This window comes from Vanellus vanellus (assembly GCF_965231255.1).
Source record: "Vanellus vanellus genome assembly, chromosome: 1".
NCBI lineage: Eukaryota > Metazoa > Chordata > Aves > Charadriiformes > Charadriidae > Vanellus > Vanellus vanellus.
In genome coordinates, this window is record NC_138905.1 from 33,249,465 (window position 1) to 33,271,765 (window position 22,301).

At 36.1% G+C, this 22,301-nt stretch overlaps 1 protein-coding gene across 1 annotated transcript in view; it reads right to left on the bottom strand.

Annotated features, from left to right (window-relative positions):
- Positions 1-420: 420 nt before the first annotated feature.
- Positions 421-22,301, bottom strand: part of YAF2 (YY1 associated factor 2) — a 29,699-nt gene continuing 7,818 nt past the window's right edge. Inside the window, exons 3-4 of the mRNA XM_082497223.1 lie at positions 4,825-4,977; positions 421-2,276 (exon numbers count right to left, since the gene is read on the bottom strand). Of these exons, the coding sequence (XP_082353349.1) occupies positions 2,039-2,276; positions 4,825-4,977 (391 nt within the window). The 3' untranslated portion in view covers positions 421-2,038. The remainder of the gene's footprint in view (positions 2,277-4,824; positions 4,978-22,301) is intronic.

The following is a 22,301-nucleotide window of genomic DNA, read 5'->3' on the forward strand; positions in this document are numbered from 1 at the left end:
TAAAACATCTTGCGATGAGATTTGCTATCATTAAACTGCTTACTTTAAACAGTTTCAGCTTTCTTGTAATCCATTACTTCAGTATATTCTGCAAATAGTTTCACCTAAAAATAAAATATAAAAAAATAAAGTTGAGAAGCATGTATTTTTCTTTTTAAAACTAGCGTATGTTATTTTGAACACCAGCCCAGCCCCCAAAACATTTAAAAACCTTGAAATGCATTGTTTTACAGATACTAAGATTTGGCCAGGTAACGGCAATGAACAGACATCCTATTTAGTAAGATAAAGCAGAATACATAATAAACAGGTCAGTAGTTATCCATCTGAAATAGCCTATAATTAACATTTGATGTCTAAAAAGTTTAAACAGCAACACCAAGGAATGAGGTATGTATGTTCTCAGATATCACATCAGACTTTCATTTTATGCAACTAACTGTATTTCACAACTAGCATCTTACAAAATAGAACAGTACCATTGTGCCTGTAGAAGTACTGCATTAAAAACAGAAAAATACATTACTACAAGAAACCACCAAACATCACAATTGTCAGGGGCTACAAAAATCCATTGCTTTAGCTGTTAAGAAGACGTATCATATGTCGGTAATAATTTGGGGCTGGATTCACCACCAAGAAGGTCCATTCAACTTTTACATGGGCTTAAAAATATATTTATTTTGAATGAAAAAGAAAAGAATCACAGGAGTGTAAGTGGATTACCTCACTAAAAATAGCTAAATGGACTTTTGTACTGAACCTGAATCTATAATTTAAACTCTATACATGGATTGTATGTGTCCATCAAAACACTTATTGGTTGTAAACAAAAATGCAAAATCTGTATTCACAAAAATATTTTATTGGTAATTTTACATAATACCAGATGGGATTGTAAATAGTTCTGCTCTGTATCAGTATATTGCTAAGTGCATAAATGTTGACAGTTTATGCCATAAAGTAGGGTACTGGGTTTTTTGCATTATTTATGACATAATATATTCTAATAGGCCAAATCAAAATTAAAGAAATTGATTCAGGAACAAAAAATTAATAGTACTGTTATTTCCTTATTCTTGTGCAACATCCAATATTCCTGTAATGAAATGATAAGTGACTATATGACACCAGATAATTTTGGGGCAAGGAAACAGCACTAAGCAGAAATCAGAACTGCATTTCTGTTATTTTTAAAGCTTTTCCAAATGTTCATATTTCCAAATATTAGTTTTTGCCAAATGCATAGTCATCTGAGGTTCCATACTTGTTACACAACACAGAATACCAGTGTACAGTGACAATATAGTACTTTACCTGAATTGTAAGGTTAACCAATCAATGCTTAGAATGTGTTTTCTATTTTGCTTGTAAACATTACAATAAGTGTTTTAAGTGTGAAAAAATATTGGTAAAACATAATTCAGTAACAGTAATCTAGTAAAATGTGTCAAACATTGGCAAAAATTCATACAAATGTTTTATTTAATAACATTTTTCCTATTTAACCACACCAAGTACCAGCAGGTGTTTTTAAGAAGATAATTATTATGAAAATTCTGTTGCAGCAATAGTTGATTAAGTTGATCTCTGACTTGCATACATATAACTATGTTTCACAATTCTCAAATAATACATATTTAGGCAGCTTGAACTATGTTATAAAAATTTAAATTCAGTACATGCCAATAGTAGAGACTCCAAGAGTTGTGTTAGAATTCACTAAACTAAAAGTGAAAATGGACTTACCAATAACACTGCATAATGAACATTCAAACCACATTTTCATGGCACCTTTACACATGAAGATTAAAAAGTTGGTCTGAAAATGCTTTGTAAGCATTTGTAGATTGCATTTAAATTATTGTTTTCCACCACTGGACTTTTTTTTTTTTTTTTTTTTCAAACTGCATAAATTATGTTCCAGTCAACATACCAATTGTGCATGGATAATCTGTCATGAAAATGTGGTAACAGGTGACAGAAGTTATGTATTTGCATGTTTGGAAGAGACTAAAGAAACTGGAGGAAATAAACTTTAATGAGATTCCCCATTCAGTGACGACGCTTCTCCTCTGGGTGAAGATGACCTGGACATTCCCCTCTCTGTGTTGTCAGAGCTAGAGCCACTCTGACTGTGTTGATCTGCAGAAGCAGCACTGGAAGCAGGTGGTGACTTAGTTTTCTCCTTAAAGTCTGTAATTATGACTGTGAGATCTCCAACGGTAACTTCCAAATGCTGAGCGCTACTTCGATCCACATTTTTCAACCTTGGCCTAAACAAAGCAAATAATCGTATTAAAAGCATACACACACCATCTTCTTATCTTGTCTTCCTCCTACTTTTTAGGAGCTCTGGAGAACATACACGTGTACATAAAACTGCTATGTGTAATACAGAGGAAAACAACATACCACAAGTATTTATGGTAGAGTGTTTCCTAGTATGTTTGACATTAAAGTTGCTGAACATAACACATTACCTTCTCCTAAGATTATTTAAAAGTTGACCTTATGAATAATGTAACTGTGCAGCAATATGGATGTCTTGCACATGTGAAGGCTTTTACTTTTAAAAATTAAGTCTGTCTTTATTGTGGCTATAGAAAGTTATGAAATTAATCCAGAGAAGCATCTCTGCAGCAGCCTTAAGCAACAATTCTAAATAGAGAATAATATTCAATAATGAAGATGTTGGTGTCTGTCTTTTGAATTCAACATCACAGACAGTGTTACCTTGCAGCAGGTATTACTTCATTTCAAAACCTCACTAGGACTACTAGTATACTATTTGAACTGGACTTTGTGTTCACAGTATAACTCTGGTATTGCTGGCATATGCTGTGATTTAAATTATGCACAGAGCTGAGTATTATACACCGTGTTGATAGGGTGTCTCTTCATCTAATCTTTCAATTGTTTGATTTTCACAATGTACAGACCATAGAATACTCGGACTTATATTCTGCCATCGCATTTTTGCTGGTGACAAGCATAAAGTACTTTCAATTTACTACTTTCCCTTGACTACCATGAAAAACTGTCACCAGACAGCTGAATTTCTACAATCAGTTATGAAAAGCATAGCTTTAACTGACTCCACAGCTTTCAATGGTGCAAGCTGCAATAAAACAAATTAATACGACATCACATGTTAGCAGGTGTGCTAACAGGAAAGCCCTAACCTTTACCCTGTCATTTGACTTTCTTTGAAGTGGAATTGGTTCCCAGTCACTTCAGCTGAAACATCTCACGCCTTTCCTCTGCTAGAATAGAGATAGGCTTTGACATCTTGTTCCCATGAGGCTGAAGTAGCGTGACTGAGGAATTTAAAAGAAAACTGAAAATCTGCTGCTCTGTAACACGGGAATGGAGAGAAAAATTCAGCATTATCAACTAGCATAAATGCCATGCCTGGAGCTTATTAATCATATTGAGTGCGCTTTCAGATTTTTATGATCGTTTCCAGCAATAACATACAAGTTTTCAGGCAAAGAGAAAAGGATATCCTTTTCTCAAAGGACACTGAAGAAATCTGCTTAAATTAATCAAGCATTCTTAACTTCCTATCCTACCCAGTGACTCAATTCTGTGAAAAATTGAACTGTTTGAAGCATTTAAAAAAAAAGCAGCCTGGTTATTTCATATAGCAATTCTTAATGCAAATCTCAATACTGGTATTTCAGTCCAAGATTTTTATTTTAGTTGTTTTTAAAATGTTCTCCCTTTTTCTCAACCTCCCTTTTGCATTTTTAATGTACTATTGCAATTCAACCATCAATATTTCAATTTATAAATTTTTAATTAGTTTAATTAAAACTCACTATGTTAACTTCAAATACTTCATAACTGAAGTACTTCAGCTGCATGAGGTAAGCTAGTAAATTTGAGTATAAAACAAAAAGAAAAAAAGAAAAAGAAGGAACATCTCAGTGTCCTTAATCCTAACCATGGTTTTCTTAACAACCGTTCTCTCTTGACTCTCAATCTCCCCCTGGTTCAGATCCTGATGATCTTGCTCCAGGCACAAGAGAAGCAAAAAAACCCCAAACAAATCAATAGTTCCTCCCACGTTCGATTAGACTACAGATCTTGTACACTTCTGAGCTTTTTAGCACAGCATTCTTGCCACAATAATTTTATACTTGTGTTAAGCTTGCCGCTTTTGTTTTGCTGTTTGCACCTTCCCTCTACCTGGTCTTACAGAAAGATCAAGGCTTTTACCACTGCTTGTCTGTACTGTAATATTTCATGTTCTCAGTTCTAAGAGTCCAAGGTTTCCTTCAGCACCCCAGATGTAGCACAGAGATTTTTATCGCTAGGTAATATATATGCCTTATCCTGTCGCATTAATTTATATCCTAGTCCAGCTCTTCAAAGTTTATTCCAGTTCTGCAAGGATGGCAATAACCATGCTACTTTCCCACACTTCTGCAGTCCGGTACTGGTTCCCTCTCTCTCCTATTATTTTGCATGAAAACTAGTCACTCCTGTCCCCTCTCTTTTCAGAGATTTGTATCATCCGTTTGCCTATCTACAGTTTTGTGTGGTGTGAGAAATACACCTGTAACCCTTAACAAAAAATACAAGCCACTCTCTCTATATTCAGCTGGTCTCCATCTTCTGGTCGAAATTACAAACTGCAGGTTTTCTTCACATTTAATAGGCATCCTAAACCAATAAAACTTCACGCACAAATATTTAGCCTTGTTGTTGAAAGAGTTTGCCACAGCACTTACAAAGCAGTAAAATTGCAGAACATTTTCCTATTTTCTTTTTTAAATTATGTTTTACCAATATCGCAAAAGTTACTGAAATTCTTACCTGGTTTTCTTATGACTGTTCTTTTTGCTTGTTGTTTCCTTTTCACTTTTTTCCTTTTCTACTTTGTCTTTTTTCTCTTTCTTTGATTGTGTAGGGGGCACAAATTGCTGAGGAACCTGTTGTGCAACCAGCTGAGAGACAGGTCGAGGTTTCCTGTGTGCACATATATATATCTGCTGTAGTAAAATTGACATTAACCAGGAAAATGAAATGTAAAATTTAATTGAAGCAACCAAGGAAACCTTCTGCTGCTCAAGTCCTCTATACTGCCCCAACCCGATTTAATTTACCTAATATTAAAATAGATAAATAGCAATGAGACATGATTTATCTACGATTCAATAAAGGAACTAACCACCACACAACGTAGCATTGTTGATAAGGAGGGTATCCTGTCAAGAGAGTGATGAACTGTAGGCCCGGTCAGCAAACTGAGGAAACCACTTGGAACTCCCAAGATCAGAGGAGAAGTAGGTAAAAGGTAATTCTGGCAGGGGAAGATCACGACCACCAACTCATTGACCACTTACCCAAATGATACCACCTACTCAAAAGAGAACACTGGAAGAAGACGACAGAGTCTGCACACTAATTTACATGGGAAGCGAAGAAATCTTGACCAATCGTTAAAGAGAATAATAATGAATACATATTAATTGTTTGAACATGTAATAATCAATGTATAAAAGTGGAGATTTTTGGAACTAAGGCGTGCTCCTGTTTTGGGATGAGCACCCCATTTCTGCGCATTAATGGAATAAACTTGGAAATACCTCTGCTCTGAGTGTTATTGGCTTGCACACCAGGTAATGAACCCAGATTTGGGACAACATATAGACACGCATAATGCGTAGAATTTACAACAAGTCTGAAATTCTATATACTTCAGTGTAGATTCACTGCAATCACTATAAAAAGAAATACTGCAAAAACTTACCTTGCTGCTTATACTTCATTAAAATAGCATATCAAATTTAAACCCATTACAGTCTTGTTTCACTTGCATTATCAACAAATGAGATTTTTTTATTTATTTATTTTTATAAGGATTTAGAGGCAAAACTTTGCAGTGTCCCCTCTTCTCCCACTTGTCATATTCAGTCAGAGGCTTACACGGAGTGAACTCCAAAAGATGAAGCTTCCAGAGGGAATATTCTACCATCCAATTCCAGCCCCCTCAAATGATGACAGGGTCTATTGTGAGTGTACTGCAATACTGAAGTATACAATCCACATCACAAATAGGAAAAAGCTGACCTTTTAGGTAGCAGAGCTAAAGCCACTGTTAGCCTTACAGAGTAAAACTTAAGTGTTTTCAGCTCAAACAAATTTATTGAAAGCAATGTCAAATCCTCCTAAGTTGTGTATCTACTACCAAGTTGTTAACTGGAAAAAAAATATACTGCACTAATAATAGTAGGATATAGCTGTCAGAACATAGATACAATTTAAAAGTTGGCAACAGAATCTTCCAACCACATTCCAGCAGTATATACAGCGCAGGTTGCACTTTCAAGTTTGGATCCAAAGTTAAAACCAGTGTGAGAAGAGGAACAGCAGGCAAAAGAATTTAAACAATGTATTATTTTTAAATTTTCTGAAATACTATTTTGAAATCGCTTCAGTTTTATTTTATTTTATTTTGTATTGGAACACAAGGATTCTAATGTGAAATGAAACATTTTACTCTTTCCAATGCAAAGCCATTTCTTTATTTTGAGATTTTGGAATTAAGAAGTTTGAAGTCATGACATATAAAAAGGAAGGTTCTGTGATTCTATTAAGACTTTGAGGATGCAAATTTCTTCTCCAAAAGAATGTTTACCCTGCCAAGCTCTTGGGTTTTGTTAGTTGTGTTGTGTTGTTGGCTTTTTTTAAAATAGAAAAAGCACAAATTATATGCACTGTGATACTCTGAAAATACAAAGCCGTTATTAAAGCAACAGAAGCTATCAGCTTTTACACATATTTATTTATCCCAGCCCACAGGATCACACTACTGGCACTTCTTGCTTAGGTGAAGTGACAAGGAAAATAACAAAAACAGAAAATAAAGGCAGCTCCCATTAGCAAGTTATATTTTCAGTAATGATTGCAAAAGTTCACATTACAAAGTGAAAGCCAAGTTACAAGACTCAATAAAGTGTGGAAAGGCAGCTAATATAAACCAGCTGAGATTTCATGAGTCTTCACAGCAAGTTCTTATGAATTAAAGTAAAAATAAAGACTATTAAAAATGTCAACACAATAGAACTTTGGGGTAAGAACTAGACTACCACATACCCACTCATAAACTAAGCCCATGCTAACTCATGAAGAGACGAAGATCAGCAACGGATCACTTAATGAAAACTACCCAGGTTGTATCAACTGGCAAATACATAACTACATGCTTTTCAGGTCAGCATTGCAACTAGGACCTTGGAAAACACACAGCAGAGTCCAAAAACACCGAAATGCCACAATAGACTACAATTGTTTACATTAACAGTTTATATAGGACATTTTTAAGAAAACTTGCCTCAGAACTGTTTCAACCATTTGTCATAGTAGTTCATAACAAAGCAAGAAGAATCAAGGTGTAACTGATGCACAAACTTATCATTTCAGGTGGAAAACACCTGTGATACATAAACAAAACTGATCATCTGTCTTGAATTGAAGATTGTTCTGGGAAATAGGAATACAGGGAGTTAATATTCCTTGTGACGGCCAAGTACAATTCCATTATTACTACATAGTGACCTGAGAGAATAATCTGACATGTTACTTATGAAATAAAGACAGTAGTGAACTTCTCAACACAGAATTAATTATTGCCCAGGGCTGCGGACAACATCACAATCATGGAAATTTGTTAAAAAGGCACAGAGTAGGGGAAAAAAAAAAAAACCTTAGCCAACTATATTAAGAGTTCTCAATTTACAACAATTTCAGTTTCTGAGGGCAAACTAGATAATTTCTATTAGAGTACAACTGGGAAATTAAGCTTAGAACCAAGTCCTAGGTTTAGAACTTCTTTTTCCAGTACCATAAAACAAATGAGACTGACAAAAAATATCTTTGCCACAAGGAACAGAAGTCAGCTAAGACAAAAAACAAACACACTGAGAAATCATGTTTGAGAAAATGCACTAAAAATGAATCAAGAGGTTCTATGTGGTTTCACTGTGACCAGGAATTCCACTCAGTTACTTAATTCTTCCCAATTAAACATCCATCTTTTTGTTGTCAATTATTTCTATAGCTGTCGAACAGCTATATCTATGTTCCAAAATTTATTGTCTGCTTTGTCACTTCCAGATTTCTTAAATGAGGCATTCAATGTTTTTATATTAAAAAATTGAGAAAAAAAAAATCACATCTTTCAATACTAAGAGTGTCTTTCAAGCGTTCAATTTTTTTTTTCCAGGTACTCAAAATGGGCTACTGAACTGCAACCAAGCACTTTGCAAGCCATGCAGGCTTCAGGAGATAACTACCACTCATGAAGCTTTAACCTGATAGAATTGTTCATGATTTAGCGGTAGCTGAATCATGTCATTCAAGCATGAAGGAATTCATACAGAGAAGGCTTTCTTGCAGAGAAGATAAATGTAAGAAAAGCTATTCCTGTAACAGGAAATTGATTTTGATGATTTGCCAAAATACAGTATTTTAAATTACTGGTTATTTAAATAACCAGTTATTTAAAAATTCCTTGCAACAGGCTGCTACAGATTAAGGTGACACAGACAATGCTAACGCCACCTTTTATTTCATCAATATATTTACGGTAATTTCTTTTTTGATCACTGAAGCTAAGTGGTGTTTAGAAAGAAACTCTATGAACTTCTGCATTACGATTACAAGCATTTTTGCCTCTACCACTGGGAGTGACTTTACAACTGAACAATCCAGAACTACAGGCAGAAACGTTCATAAATACAATACATATTGCTCAGACAGCCCCTCAGAACTTTGCATTTTTATCTAATAATTTCACTTCAGTCATTTTAAGTGGAACACTAATCAAGAGAGGCATACACTACTGCAAAAGATACAAGCTATCAATTCTTTCCAACGAAGGTGAATTTTATGGTTTAGGCCCTAAGCACTGCAGCTGTACCAACAAACTGATTTAGTGAGCTTCCAAGAGATCACTAAACAATACACGTCCGAATATTATGCCTCTCCTTCTCTATCACTTAGTTTTCCTTTTCAGCCAGTGTTATTTTTCTTCCAAGTTAACATCAGCCATACTTCTACCTACATTTCCACTCCAACTTCATCCATTATGGTTTTATTAATTATCTAATTCCAATGTTGCTTTCAAGATCCTGCATACAAATACTCACACACTTCATAATCTCCTTCAAAAATAAGGAAAACTAACATTTTTGGTTTTTAAAAAGCCAACAGACAGTAATATAAACATTCAAGGATACATTTTTTTGTCTTCTCTACAATTTCCATTAATGATAAACAACAAGGATGTTATAATTTTAACTCTATTCTTGTTGCAGGATATGACTTCATTTTATCTAGCTGCTGGTTTAGAGGGTATATTTACAGAGGCTGCAGAGACTTGTCTATTTAGGTTTTGTGTGCAGAAACTCATTCAGCCCTGATGCTCTCAAAGGGAGCTAATATTTAATACTGAGAAGGATGGACTAGTTTTCCTTGTTGGCATTCTTAAAAAAAAAAAAAAAAAAGCTTCATAGCATAGCAATTTACATGCCTAAAGATGAAAAATACTCATTCAAGAATACACGCAGTGCACTAGACCAAATGATATCTGGAACTTTTGCTCCAGGCTATTGCCCTCTCCCAGAGCTCAAACAGTACCTTCCTGCTCATAAATCAATTTGAACATCTCACACCAGTGCGTGCTTCCTTAGTTTCCCTCACCTGGTATTCACCAATAATCTATGTAAAAAGAATTTTGACCAATTTGATACGGTGAATAACTTGGTCTCATTACACCAAAATGGGTCCATTTTGAAAATAGAAACAAAAAACCAAAATCTATGTACAATACTAATAGTCAACAAATGGAGCAGAAGCACAGTAAACTCTCAGTTGCCCGAGTTGTGCATCAAACATGCAGACAACCGAACTGGCTTAATGCTGAGGCATCTTGGGGTCTGGCTGAATTTATTTAATTTATACAGAGCACAACTACATTTGCACAGTGCTGCTTCTACAGCCATCACAAGTCCATAAAGCAGTCTAATGTTTCCTGCACTACTAAGAGTATAAGCTCAAATTCTGGCAGACTTGAGCCACTTATCTGTCAAACCAGCTCTAAAAATTAAATCTCATTGTTGAATATATAGATCTTTTCAACCTGTTGTGGGGAAAGTGTATTGTCATCTATAATGCACAGTTTACAAAGTTCAGATATTCTGAAGGAGACATACTCAAAGGCACACTCTTTCTTGAAGCTCATTCTCCTCTGCTTTGTGTGTTTTACTACCGCAAAAGTATTAAAATTATGATTTTCCAATCTTAACAGAACGAGTCTAAATTAAGGAAACACTGTCACCTCAGCTTTTAATCAGGCTGAAAGATGGTCTTCAACAGATGACCTGGATCTGGAATAATATCTGCCAAGCAGAGCTTCCATTCAAATATGATCCTTTCCTTCCCTTTCTTCCTCTCAAGTCCACCTCCTGGTATCAATGCAGACAAAAACCCCTTGCTGGAGGCTTATCCTCTCTGGAGTGGCAAATTATCTATTTTGTAAAGCAAGTGCCACATGCAACATATACAAAGACTTTTAGAATACATGTTAAGCCAGATATTTACATCTGCTATTGAGCTCAAGGGACTTTATTTGCCACACTTTTCCTCCAATAACTAGAGCAATAATCCAGTCCAGTTTTACTTACCTATCAATGAGCTGAGACAATTCTGTTTTCAAATTCATCTTACTACCTGGTTTCCCATTAAATTATAAACATCTTGCCCTATCCTAAGAATCAGGAAGAAATCGCCTGTGAAACATTCCTGCAGAAGGATGGTACGTCATAGCTGTCCAATGTGGTATTGATCTATTTTTGGTTCATGGATTCAAATTTCTCTTCCAGGTACTAAGAAGCTACCTTTTGAATGACAGAAGGATTCAATGAAACAGGTAAGATGTTCATACTATCAAACAAAACAGGTAACTATAATATACCAAAAATCATATATTCATCAGAACAGTTTCAGCTTTCAGGCTGATCAGCAATATCTTATCTCCTATCATATTTTCATTCCCAGAAAAGACCAGCTCCTGAGCAAAAGAAAGCCTGTGGTATTTTTTCAAAATTCTTCACCTGCTTTTAGGCAGAATCTTTAGACGGTATCCCATACATTCCATAATTTCAACTTTGCACATGAATATTTTCCTTTCCTCCACTGTAAAAGAACATCACTTCTTAACCAAAAAAAAACCCAACCTAACAAAAAAAACCCCCCACAATAAACCACAAACCACCAGGTTTCAGAGACTTAAAGAGGTTTTATTCAAAGGCACCCCTAAGCCTTAAGCAGTACCATTTATCTAAACTTCTCTTCCCTGCAGGGAGACGCTGACCTTTTGTTCAAGACAGCAGATTCATCCCTCAAGAAAGAGAGGTTAGAAATATCCAGAACAGAAACCTCACTGATTTTGTCTTGCCCTTGGTCGCGGAATCCTTTCCTCAAAAATGAAAAATTCACATTATTGTTTAAATACAAAATATTCTTCCCTTTCACGTGATTCAGGAGGACTGATTAAATGCTTCCAAATTAATGGAAGTTCCCAAATCTTGTAATCCTTATTGCTTGAAGGCCCTCACTGCACAGGACTCAGGTAATGAGTCCAGCATGTTTTTGAAGATCGGCTTCATTCACACTTCTGCAATCTGTTCTGTCCCACCAGCAAGGCATGGCAGAACTCATTCTTTGGAAACCAGTAATCTAGTCAATCAGTGCCCTGAATTTCACTCTCCGTGGTTTTTCAAGAATTATAAAACTCGGTATTGCCAAAAGGCCTTACAAGCAGTACCTAATCCATTTATACAAGTCATGTCTGGTCAAATTTGCAAAGCTGATTGCTAAAGAATAGGATCAGTACCAAAAAAAAAAAAATGCTTTGGCCTTTACAAACTCCACACAGAGTTTTTTTTATGGGAAAGTCTTGGAGTTTATTCCAAAAGCTGCATTATAAACACAGTGTATGCTGATGGCCTATGGATTAAATCCAGAATGCTTGTCACACTTCTGACTAAGGTAGCAGAAACTCTAAAATCAAAGTCAGGCATTCCAAATTAGGTATCTTTAGGGAAAGCATAAGAGAACAAGCTCAGTCAGTTTCTAGGAAAAAATACCTAGAACTAGGCATCACTAGGCATCAGAGACAGTCAGTCAGTTGCTCAAACCACTGCTAGTTTTCCTGTATCCCACCTTCTTCTTTGTTTACTACTTATGAAGGACAACTGCTTAAAAAGCAACCTTCCCAAAGTCACACACTTCTGACAGTCACAAAGAAATATGACTACTACAGTATCGTCATGGCAATGCCTCCATTTTTATCTGATTAATACCCCTTTAGTTGGGGAGGGACTTTTTACAAGGGCATGTAGTGATAGGACAAGCGGTAATGGCTTCAAACTGGAAGAGCGTAGATTTAGATTAGATATCAGGAACAATTTTTTTCACCATGAGGGTGGTGAGGCACTGGAACAGGTTGCCCAGGGAAGTTTTTGATGCCCCATCCCTGGAAGTGCTCAAGACAAGGCTGGATGGGGCTTTGAGCAACCTGGTCTAGTGGAAGGTGTCCCTGCCCACGGCAAGGGGATTTGGAACTAGATCTTTAAGGTCCCTTCCAACCTAAACCATTCTATGATTCTATGATTATCCTATCTTATCTTATATGCAAGCTTATGCAACTTCTACTTTAAGTCATGCCGAAATTCAGCTGGTTTCTACTTTCATAGCTAGAAATTTTTGTTCAAGCACTCATCCTTACTTTAATTACAGAAACCTTTCTTTCATTTACCTATAATTACACTGCTTGCTTCTTCCTTTGACAGCTCTGTTGTCCCCTGACTTCCATATAAAATGTGTCCCATGGATCTATAGGAATATAAAATATCATAGATAAGTTGATACGCTGTAATCAGCTATGTGTGCTCTTAAGCCACTGCAAATGGCTCAGTAACTTTGGACAGAAAACAACGTTACTGTGGAACCTTCCTGCAGGTAGTTCTGACAATGAGGTGATGCACAGGAACATGTTATATTACTGTAACTCAAACAGCTATACAATTTTAGGACACTTCAAAATTACTGCCAAATGCAAGGAAAGCATTTAACACATTCTTCTCAAATTCAGAACTAGCACCTTCCCCAGAGGTTGACCTGTTAGTCAAGTAATTATATGATACTTCAAAGATAAATCACTCTTCCTATGTTTTTTGCAAACCCACCATATCCACTAGTATTCATACTTAAAATATTCGTTTTGCCCAAAATGATACACTCTTCTATACTATCCCCAATATGTTAAACATTTGATTTTTAAGGTATTTGACCATACTAGAAGATTCAAATACATCAAATATAAGTTTACGCTGCCTAGAAGACTGATCAAATTGCTGGATATCTGAAAACAACATACAATTCACAGTAATACATACCGTGTTATAAAAACACTGTTACCATGACACAACTAATTTCTACATTAATTGTACCTTGTTGTCCTCCCTCCAATTCACTTTTTAAGGAGTATCTCTTCTTTTTGAAATGCAAGCTTTTAGAGGTTGCTATCAAACTCTTCTAAGCCTACTCTCCACCAAATTTTAACATTTCTCACTTCATAGCAAATGTACAAAAGTTGTGTATTTTGTTCACCTAGAAGTTACCATAGATTTACATCGTAATGAAAAAAATTGTATTCCTCTCTCTCCCTAGTGCCCTGCAGACTTGCCTATCTCCTTTTCATCTGCTACTGTGGGGCTTCTGTGTTTCTGAGCTGTGTGTTTTCCAAGCTGTGCGACTGAGCTGACTTCGTTAAGATACTGAGTATTTTTTCAAATAGAATTCTAATTTTGATCACGTACTAATCACAGTATCACACAGTATCACAGTATGCTAGGGATTGGAAGGGACCTCAAAAGATCATCTAGTCCAATCCCCCTGTCGGAGCAGGAACACCTAGATGAGGTTGCACAGGAAGGCGTCCAGGCGAGTTTTGAATGTCTCCAGAGAAGGAGACTCCACAACTTACCTCCCTGGGCAGCCTGTTCCAGTGCTCTGTCACCCTCACTGAGAAGAAGTTTCTTCTCAAATTTAAGTGGAACCTCTTGTGTTCCAGCTTGAATCCATTACCCCTTGTCCTATCATTGGTTGCTACTGAGAAGAGCCTGGCTCCATCCTCATGACATTCCCCCTTTATATATTTATAAACGCTAATAAGATCACCCCTCAGTCTCCTCTTCTCCAAACTAAAGAGACCCAGCTCCCTCAGTCTTTCCTCATAAGGGAGATGCTCCACTCCCTTAATCATCTTAGTTGCCCTACGCTGGACTCTCTCCAGCAGCTCTCTGTCCTTCTTGAACTGAGGGGCCCAGAACTGGACACAATATTCCAGATGCGGTCTCACCAGGGCAGAGTAGAGGGGAAGGAGGACCTCTCTCGATCTGCTAACCACCCCCCTTCTAATACAGCCCAGGATGCCAATACTTCTCCTCCATCAGCTTTTGCTATTCCCTCATCTAGCAAGGATTTCAGATTTTCATTTAACATGCCCGAGCTTTTCCAACCTTGAATTCTTTTAAAATTTGGTAGTAAATTTAATTCTTGTGACAGGAGGTAGACTGAAAGTCTTTAGTTGTCTGAATTTTGTAGTGCATTGCCACTGAAAATAAGAGTGATCCCGATAAAGGAGGACAGACCTTGGAATTAATTCAATGTAGTCCTCTCCTTATAGATGCAGCCTTTATGCAGAAAATAACAGGATAGAGGCCATTTCCAGTGACCATTTTTTAAAGTGTGTACTCATCTGCTAACAGCAAACATGTATTTTACCTCAAACAAGGCAATACATTCTTGGAAAATTCATAGCATAATTTTAGTACTGCATCTTGAATATAGGGTTATATTTCAGATATTTGTACTTGGAAATGTATGCTGTTGTGTTACTCAATATTCTGTATCGCCCTGTTGCTTCTTTATTTTTATATCTTATCATATATTCCTTACCTCCAGACAACACAAAGCCAACCTCTTGATGATGATGACTGGCTCTTCATCTAAATTATATCAAATCTTACCATTGGATAGCTAATCAAACAGTTTTGTAAATATCCCTTCATAAATATCACTTGACTGGATAATTTCACAAAGCTGTTAAAAGTAAAGACTCTCATGTATTGGCTAGTCTAAAATTTTGCAAAACTACGTTAAAAACAATTGACATAGTTTACAACACTCCCACAAGTGTTTTCAGAAGGCACTTGCAAGACAGTACAAGACCTGATCTATCAGCTCACCAAGAAAAACCACACATGCTCATTCCACAGAGCCATGCATCTAATAAGCCTACCGACCACCCTGCTCAACACTTCTTGGAACTGTCACCAAAACCAAAAAGACAAACTCCTATAAAGTTAATATTGAGTAAGTACTTGTTCATTTTTTCTTAAATAATTCATCTCCTTGAGCAAGAAAGAAAATTCAAACACTGTATTGTTTATTCCACTTTAAGTAACTCAATTAACAATATGCCATTGTGAACTAAACAGAACTACTGGACAAAATAAGATTAGGTTTAACCAAACCCAAATAAAAATCTTGTTTTGCTGATGTATGTATCACACATGACTTTCAAAAGTCTAAACAGAATACAATTAAGTTCATTAAAATCTTGTTGAGAACAAAGTCAAATCATTTAAACCCTGCTCTGTTCTTTCATTACTAGACTGGACCATTTCCCAATACAAATGTACAGGCTTTAAATATCTTATAATTTATTTGAAGATCATTTTCTACTCACGTCTATCCTAAATATTAATGACTCAAGAAGCTAATAGAAATCTGATATCCACAGTAATGCTCTAATCTCCATTTTTCTAGTTCGCAGTCATTACTGAAATCTCAAGAAAAGCTTATCTTTGCATACTTTCTACTTAATCATCATATTCTTGCTAGTCCCTACTCAAATCTCCTTCACAACATGTCCTCGTTTGTCTAACTACTAAGGTCTACATTCTCAAATATACCTTAACACAGTAATTAGAGCAATTAATTTAAAAATAAAATGTTGTTCCTAATCTCCAAAGCAAGGAGATGCATACAGAGAATCAGCTGGAAAGATGCGTGATTTTACAGTAAACAGCTTTTTAAACAAGCAGACAAAAAGAAGGATGTGAAAAGGTGCTTTAGGTAGAAGATTTTGTAAGTGAAAGACTACTTCTGTAACACATATTATTAGGAGAATATCTTCTCTTAGGTATGAAACATATTGAGCAATTCTTATGGCATTTATTTCAGTAACTATTACAGGGTACAGCTACAGTTAAATATTGTAGCAATATTATAGTATGATATGCTTCCTGTGTGTTTTCAAAAAGACATTAATTATGCAAAGTTCTAACCGTAAGTTTGTGATAGAGCTTAGACAGGTTTTTACTCTGAAGATCATAGGACAGGTTACAACCAGCAGCTTTGGAATGTGACTTTTTCATGATGGACTGATGATGTAGGTTTAGATGCCAGAAGGTCTAAATGAAATGAATGAATGAAAAATATATATATATATATTTCAGAATTCAGTTTCTGTAATAAGTAATACAGTACTTTGAAGTAGAGGCTACTAAAAAGTAAATAAACTTTCCTCCCATCAATTCTTTTTAATACAATTAGATCCCTCCCTCCATATACTGATAACAAGTTACTTTACAAATATCAAGTAATTAAGTTTCTTGGGCATGTTTTCTCTTTTTTGCGTAAGTTTTGCTGCAAAACAGGTTACAATAATGCAAGTGATTTTTGCATCTATGCCCCTTCCAGAGTCTCTCCCCCCACCGCACACTGTAACTGGCTTTAATAATATCAAATGTAAGCAACTTCACCTAAACAGAGGGAAAAATTAAACATATACACAGCTTCCCTAGTCTTCCTTGTTTTAAGGTGACCTCTGCCTGCAAAGAGCTTAATGTCAAAGAGATTTCTTTTAAAAAAAGAAAACAAAGCAAACAAACAAAAAAAACAACCTAGGAATCCATGAAAAATGTTGGAAGGCTGAGGTTGATATTTATACAGACATTGCAATGGTGTTGACAGCTTTAAATAAAACAAATGGAACAAAATTTAATTTAGCATCATAATCTTGTTATCATGGCTTACAAATGAACAGGTGAAGAATTTCCAAGGAGTCAAGAAATTTTTACTTAAATTCTTTATAATCTAGAGAGAAATCAATAGAACTGAGACACATATACATGCATTAAATCATTGCAGTAACTGTCCTCATGTAATAATGCAGTCAACAGTCAACTTGACACATAGCGAATGGCAGAATCTTATTAAACTTTAAGTGAGAAGGCAAAAGTTTGTGTCTTACATTTTAGCCCATTCATTCCAGTTTATGCAGAAATCCCTATCATTAAGGGGTAAGTACGTGTAATCCGGCTGTACAGAAGTAAAGAAAAAAATCCCTTATCTTTACCCTATCAATTTCCCAATCTTTTTTACTGATCTTTCTTCATGCCTCAAGAAGACAATGAATTTTTCAAGTGCTAGTTTGGCAGTAAACATTTAAAGCATGAAATATTTTTTTGAACTTCAACAGTGGAGGACTATTTTTGTCAAAAGCAAAACACTCCTTCCCAAATAATTAGAGAGAACTCTCATGCATTTCTACACACAAAACACACACCAGCTTTTAATATATCCTTCCACATATTTGCAGATTAGTAGCTACAATGTTTTGAGACTTTATTTTCTTCTATCAGGCAATTTTTCAACTAACTTAACATTTTATTTTTTCTAGAGTTGATACATAAGCAAAATTTACTTTTTTAAAATCACATTTATCTTTCAATGGACTATCACATCTACTCCACAAGCTCTTTGTGCAGCACCTTGTGCAACAAGAGCTTCTAGGTTTTGCCAAAATACTGAGGAAACAATATTCCAGAACAAAGGAAACTGCTTTTTCAACTTCACTAAAAACCCAGCACAAACACTTGTTCTGTTACCATTGCTGATTTTTGTGATCAACTGCAACCATACCACAACTTACCTCCTAATACCAAAGAAAGAAAAAATAAAAAAAAAATAATAATAAAAAAAGATTCATTTCTGCATGAGCACATCAGTGACATTATTTAAAGCAAACGGGAAAGCATCAGGAACACTGTGTACACTAAGTAGTATTGCAAACACTGTGGCCAATTAGATCTCGCAAAACATGGTCTACAGAGAAGCTAGCAGTTCACATAAGAATGCTACTCCTGATTTTTAGCAGCTGAAGTCACATTATGAAAAGCAAAAAATATTTCCTATCACCAGTTCTTGTAATGCAAGCACAATAGTTGCTAGCAATTAAATTAAATCACTAGCAGCAGAAGCAGTCTTTGGATTCTGACACAGATCAGCTCAGCCTCCCTCAGTCATCAGTACTCTATTAAGCTATTCATAGACTAAAAACTATCAGATTAAACTACATTTAGCTTGCCATGTCACATGAATATGCTCATGCTAATCACCACACAAAGCCATCTTGTGAGAAACTAGTCTTTATTTCTACATTGAAGCAGTTCATGATTAAATGCATCTTCAACATTGATAATTTACGTTGTTATCCAAAATTATTTTTTCTCATTACCATCTTTTCTGTCATATCCTAGAGTGTTAACAGTACATTACACTGCCTCTGCAAATAATACAACTGAATAATTATGACAGTGCAAACAATGGAGCTAGTGGTCTGTACGGGAAAACAAAATATAGTCCATATGCATATGGCAGAGTAACAATGCAATTTCTACACATCCTATGTATATTTGAATTCTAACTTTCAGCCAGCTCTGATTTCCAGTGCTTTCATGCTCCTAGCTGTTTTACAGCGTGAATCATTTACTTGGAATTCATCCATTCAGTGCATTTCTAGCAATTCTGTCTTTCAATAAAAGCTGATTCAATTAGAATAGACTTACAAGACCCATATGGTTTTATCAGTCACTGTATAAATGTGCGGAAAACTACCCCTTGAGGCAGTGTCCCTATTTAATCATTCCCTTAAAGGGAATGCCCTATTTTCCAGATGACATTTAACAGATGAGGCCAGCAAGTCTCCTGAAGACAACTGGTACACTGCACAACAGTCTGCCCTAAGAAGAAATATTCTTATCAGGACCTTTAGAAAGCCCAAATTCACCTTCACGGATAGTTTTTAAAGCAGCCATCAAATGGTACTTTTCCAACAACCAGTTTTAAGGCTTCAACACACTTAGAAATTCTTCCCCATATGCCACAAACTGTGGTTCACCGACGCTCAGCATAAGTGACAGCTATATTGAAAATATCCTGTTTGAGAAACATACGGCTATCAACAAATTTGTGTTTCCTAGATGACAATGTGCTACACATAAGCAGGGGTCAAGAAGCTCAATTTCCTTAACAACATCCCCTGAGGAGGCAGTATTTGGGAGTCTGCAGAGAAGGCAGTGGTTACAGTCTTTTAGACCCCTAGAGATCCTTGGGATTCATGGGGAAGTGACCTCTCCCAACTTCCAATCCCACAAAGGATTGGATCCTCCAGGCTGCTCCTCTGTCCCCTTCCTGTGGAAATAGTGATGCTTCTTGCACCTATGCAAAAAAACACACGCAAAACATGAGGTTCATACTGATGCAGCAGCACAGTTATTGTTGAACAAAATAGGGTGAATACTTGGCACAGGTAGTTTTGTGACCAAACAGGAAAGAGCTTGCTTCTGACCTATCTTATTTGTTCTGCGCTGCAGGTGTAATCTTCCCGGAAGGTTGCAGCATTCTAGAAACTTCCTCCATTCAGAGCCAGCCCCACAAAGATGTCCACCTTAAGTAGGGGAAAAGACTACACACTTTCCCTAAAAAAATCAAGTCTCCATAATGCTCTTCAGAAAAGATGTGTTCTAATAGAAAAAAAATGCCACATAATGATCAGCCCTCACCTCTTCTTTTTTCCCCCCTTCTTATTCAATTACAGAACTTCTAGCTTATGACCCTTATCACAGAATTCAGTGATATCTGTAAGAAACAACTTTCCTTTCACTGAATGTGTCAAACCCAACTTTTTTCAGCTTTTAGAGTTAGGAATTCTATTTTTAAAGTAAATATTAAAAACCCTACTCATTCACACATTTCTTTCTATGAAGTGCTGTCATTTGAACTGTGCAGTTCAGATAAAGTATATTCAAGCATTATGGAAAAGTTTAAAGATAAGTCCCAAGCTTCCAGTAAGTTAGAAAGGTAATTTTTTCAATTGTTCATTTCCTCCCTACCTCCCAACTCCTAAGAAAACAAGAAAAAACTTGTAGCAGACGTCAAGGTTGTATATTGTACTCTTCGATCTGGCTTCTGATGGAAAGTTTGCCAGCCAAAAGCCTACCAACAACATTCTGCAGCTGAACTCTCCAAGTTCAAGCCTGCTCTACATCAATGTACCACATACCAGTGGAATGCACTTCAGAGAGAACAGACAATCCTCAGGATCGCTCTGTCCTAGTTAAACCAGGATAAGCTACTGCATGAAGGCATAAAAAATGAACACCTAATATTTTGTTCCACTAGCCTACTTTGAAAGTATTTTGTAGCTGACTGTATCAGCCAACAAGACAAGATATCATTTGATACTCTAAGAAAATTTTCTGCAAAGCATACTGTCCTAACCTGACTTTCAAGATGAAAAGTAGAGACTTGTATCGAGTTTTAAACAGGAACAGGCATAGTGGGCTGTCACAACAGTAAAGGAAAAATTGTTATAAAAAGTCATGGGGCAGAAGATGCAACTTCTCATCGCTCTACAGGTGATACAAGAGCTTTCTTCTTACCAACTAGACTTCTTTTTTAACATACTTAATCTTATTATTAATTAGGTGTTTATTAAAATACCAGTAGCGCTATCATTTTCCCTAGAAAAGAATCACTGAGCAAGAATACCATTGGTGGCACTAAAAACAAAGATGACATTTCCACTAAAGAAAGACAGAAAGGAAAAAAAGAAAAAAGCTAAGCACATTGAAACACGCACTACTTATGCCCCAAAGGAAAGCACTTAATCATGGAAATAGAAAAAAGAAGTATACCCATTATCAGACGCAGAAAGCAACCAAATACCAGATGGCATAAAGGCTTCTTTGCTTCAGTCTCCACACAAAAGTTTAATTCCATATAACCAAATTAAACAAGGGGATATGAGTACAAGTTAGAATAAGAAACAGGCCGGGCTACTGAATGTCATATATGGCAGTCAACAGCATCTAATGAAAGCCACCCTTGGAAACAAATTGTTTAGAGAACTACAGGAAGATGGAAGAAGTCACAAAGCACTGCAGAATAGAAAAAGAAAAAAAGCAAAGAAAAGTAAAAGAGAAATCACAAGATGGGGAAATAAAAATGCAGGAAGTAATAGATGATTGAGCCTAACTCAAATTTCAGAGAGGTACTGGAACAAAATTAGTTAACAATTGGGAGCATTAAAGGATAAAGCCAACTGGCTTGACAAAGTCTTGTTTCTCTCTTTAATGGAATAATTGTCCTAGTGACTAGGAGAAAAGCAGTACCAGACCTGGGACACAGTAAAAATACATTCTCCCACTCAAGCTAGACTATGAATGAGACAAAGTTGCACAGGATGAAGTTCAAAATCAGGGTTTGTTTGCTTGTTTTTAATAGTTCTCAACCATCAGCTGCAGATGTAGGACAACAGTTATAGTGAGGTTCTGCAGGTATACTATTTAATATTCTTAATCATGCTTTGGATGAAGGAATAAGGAATAGAACAAGCAAACAGCACCAAGCTGAAAGGTGGTGAGAGCTATTTGCTAAGACCATCCTGAGTTACGATGACAATGAAATCCAAGAAAGGCAGCATAAAGTACCGCAGGCCCCATGACTGCATTAAAAAACACCCTACTTAGTAACAATGGGACACAAAAAGACACCAGACTGTAATGGATCAAGTAGATCACAAGGTACAGAGAAGCCAACATCATGATACTATTACACAAAAGGAAAATCCTCATTCAGGAAAGTATCAACATCAGATATAATTTTGCAGGATTCTGGAAAGGCATAGTCCCACTACACCTTCCACTAGAAATGACTCAGCTGAAGGTCTGTCAATGTTCTGGGCTACTACTGTAAGAAACAGGTGTGCCAACTGAAGAATCAAGAATAAAGAATAATGATATAAACTGAAGAAAACTGCCACCTACAAGAAAGGGCTGACACAATTTTCTTTCTGTAAGAAAGACTTAGAG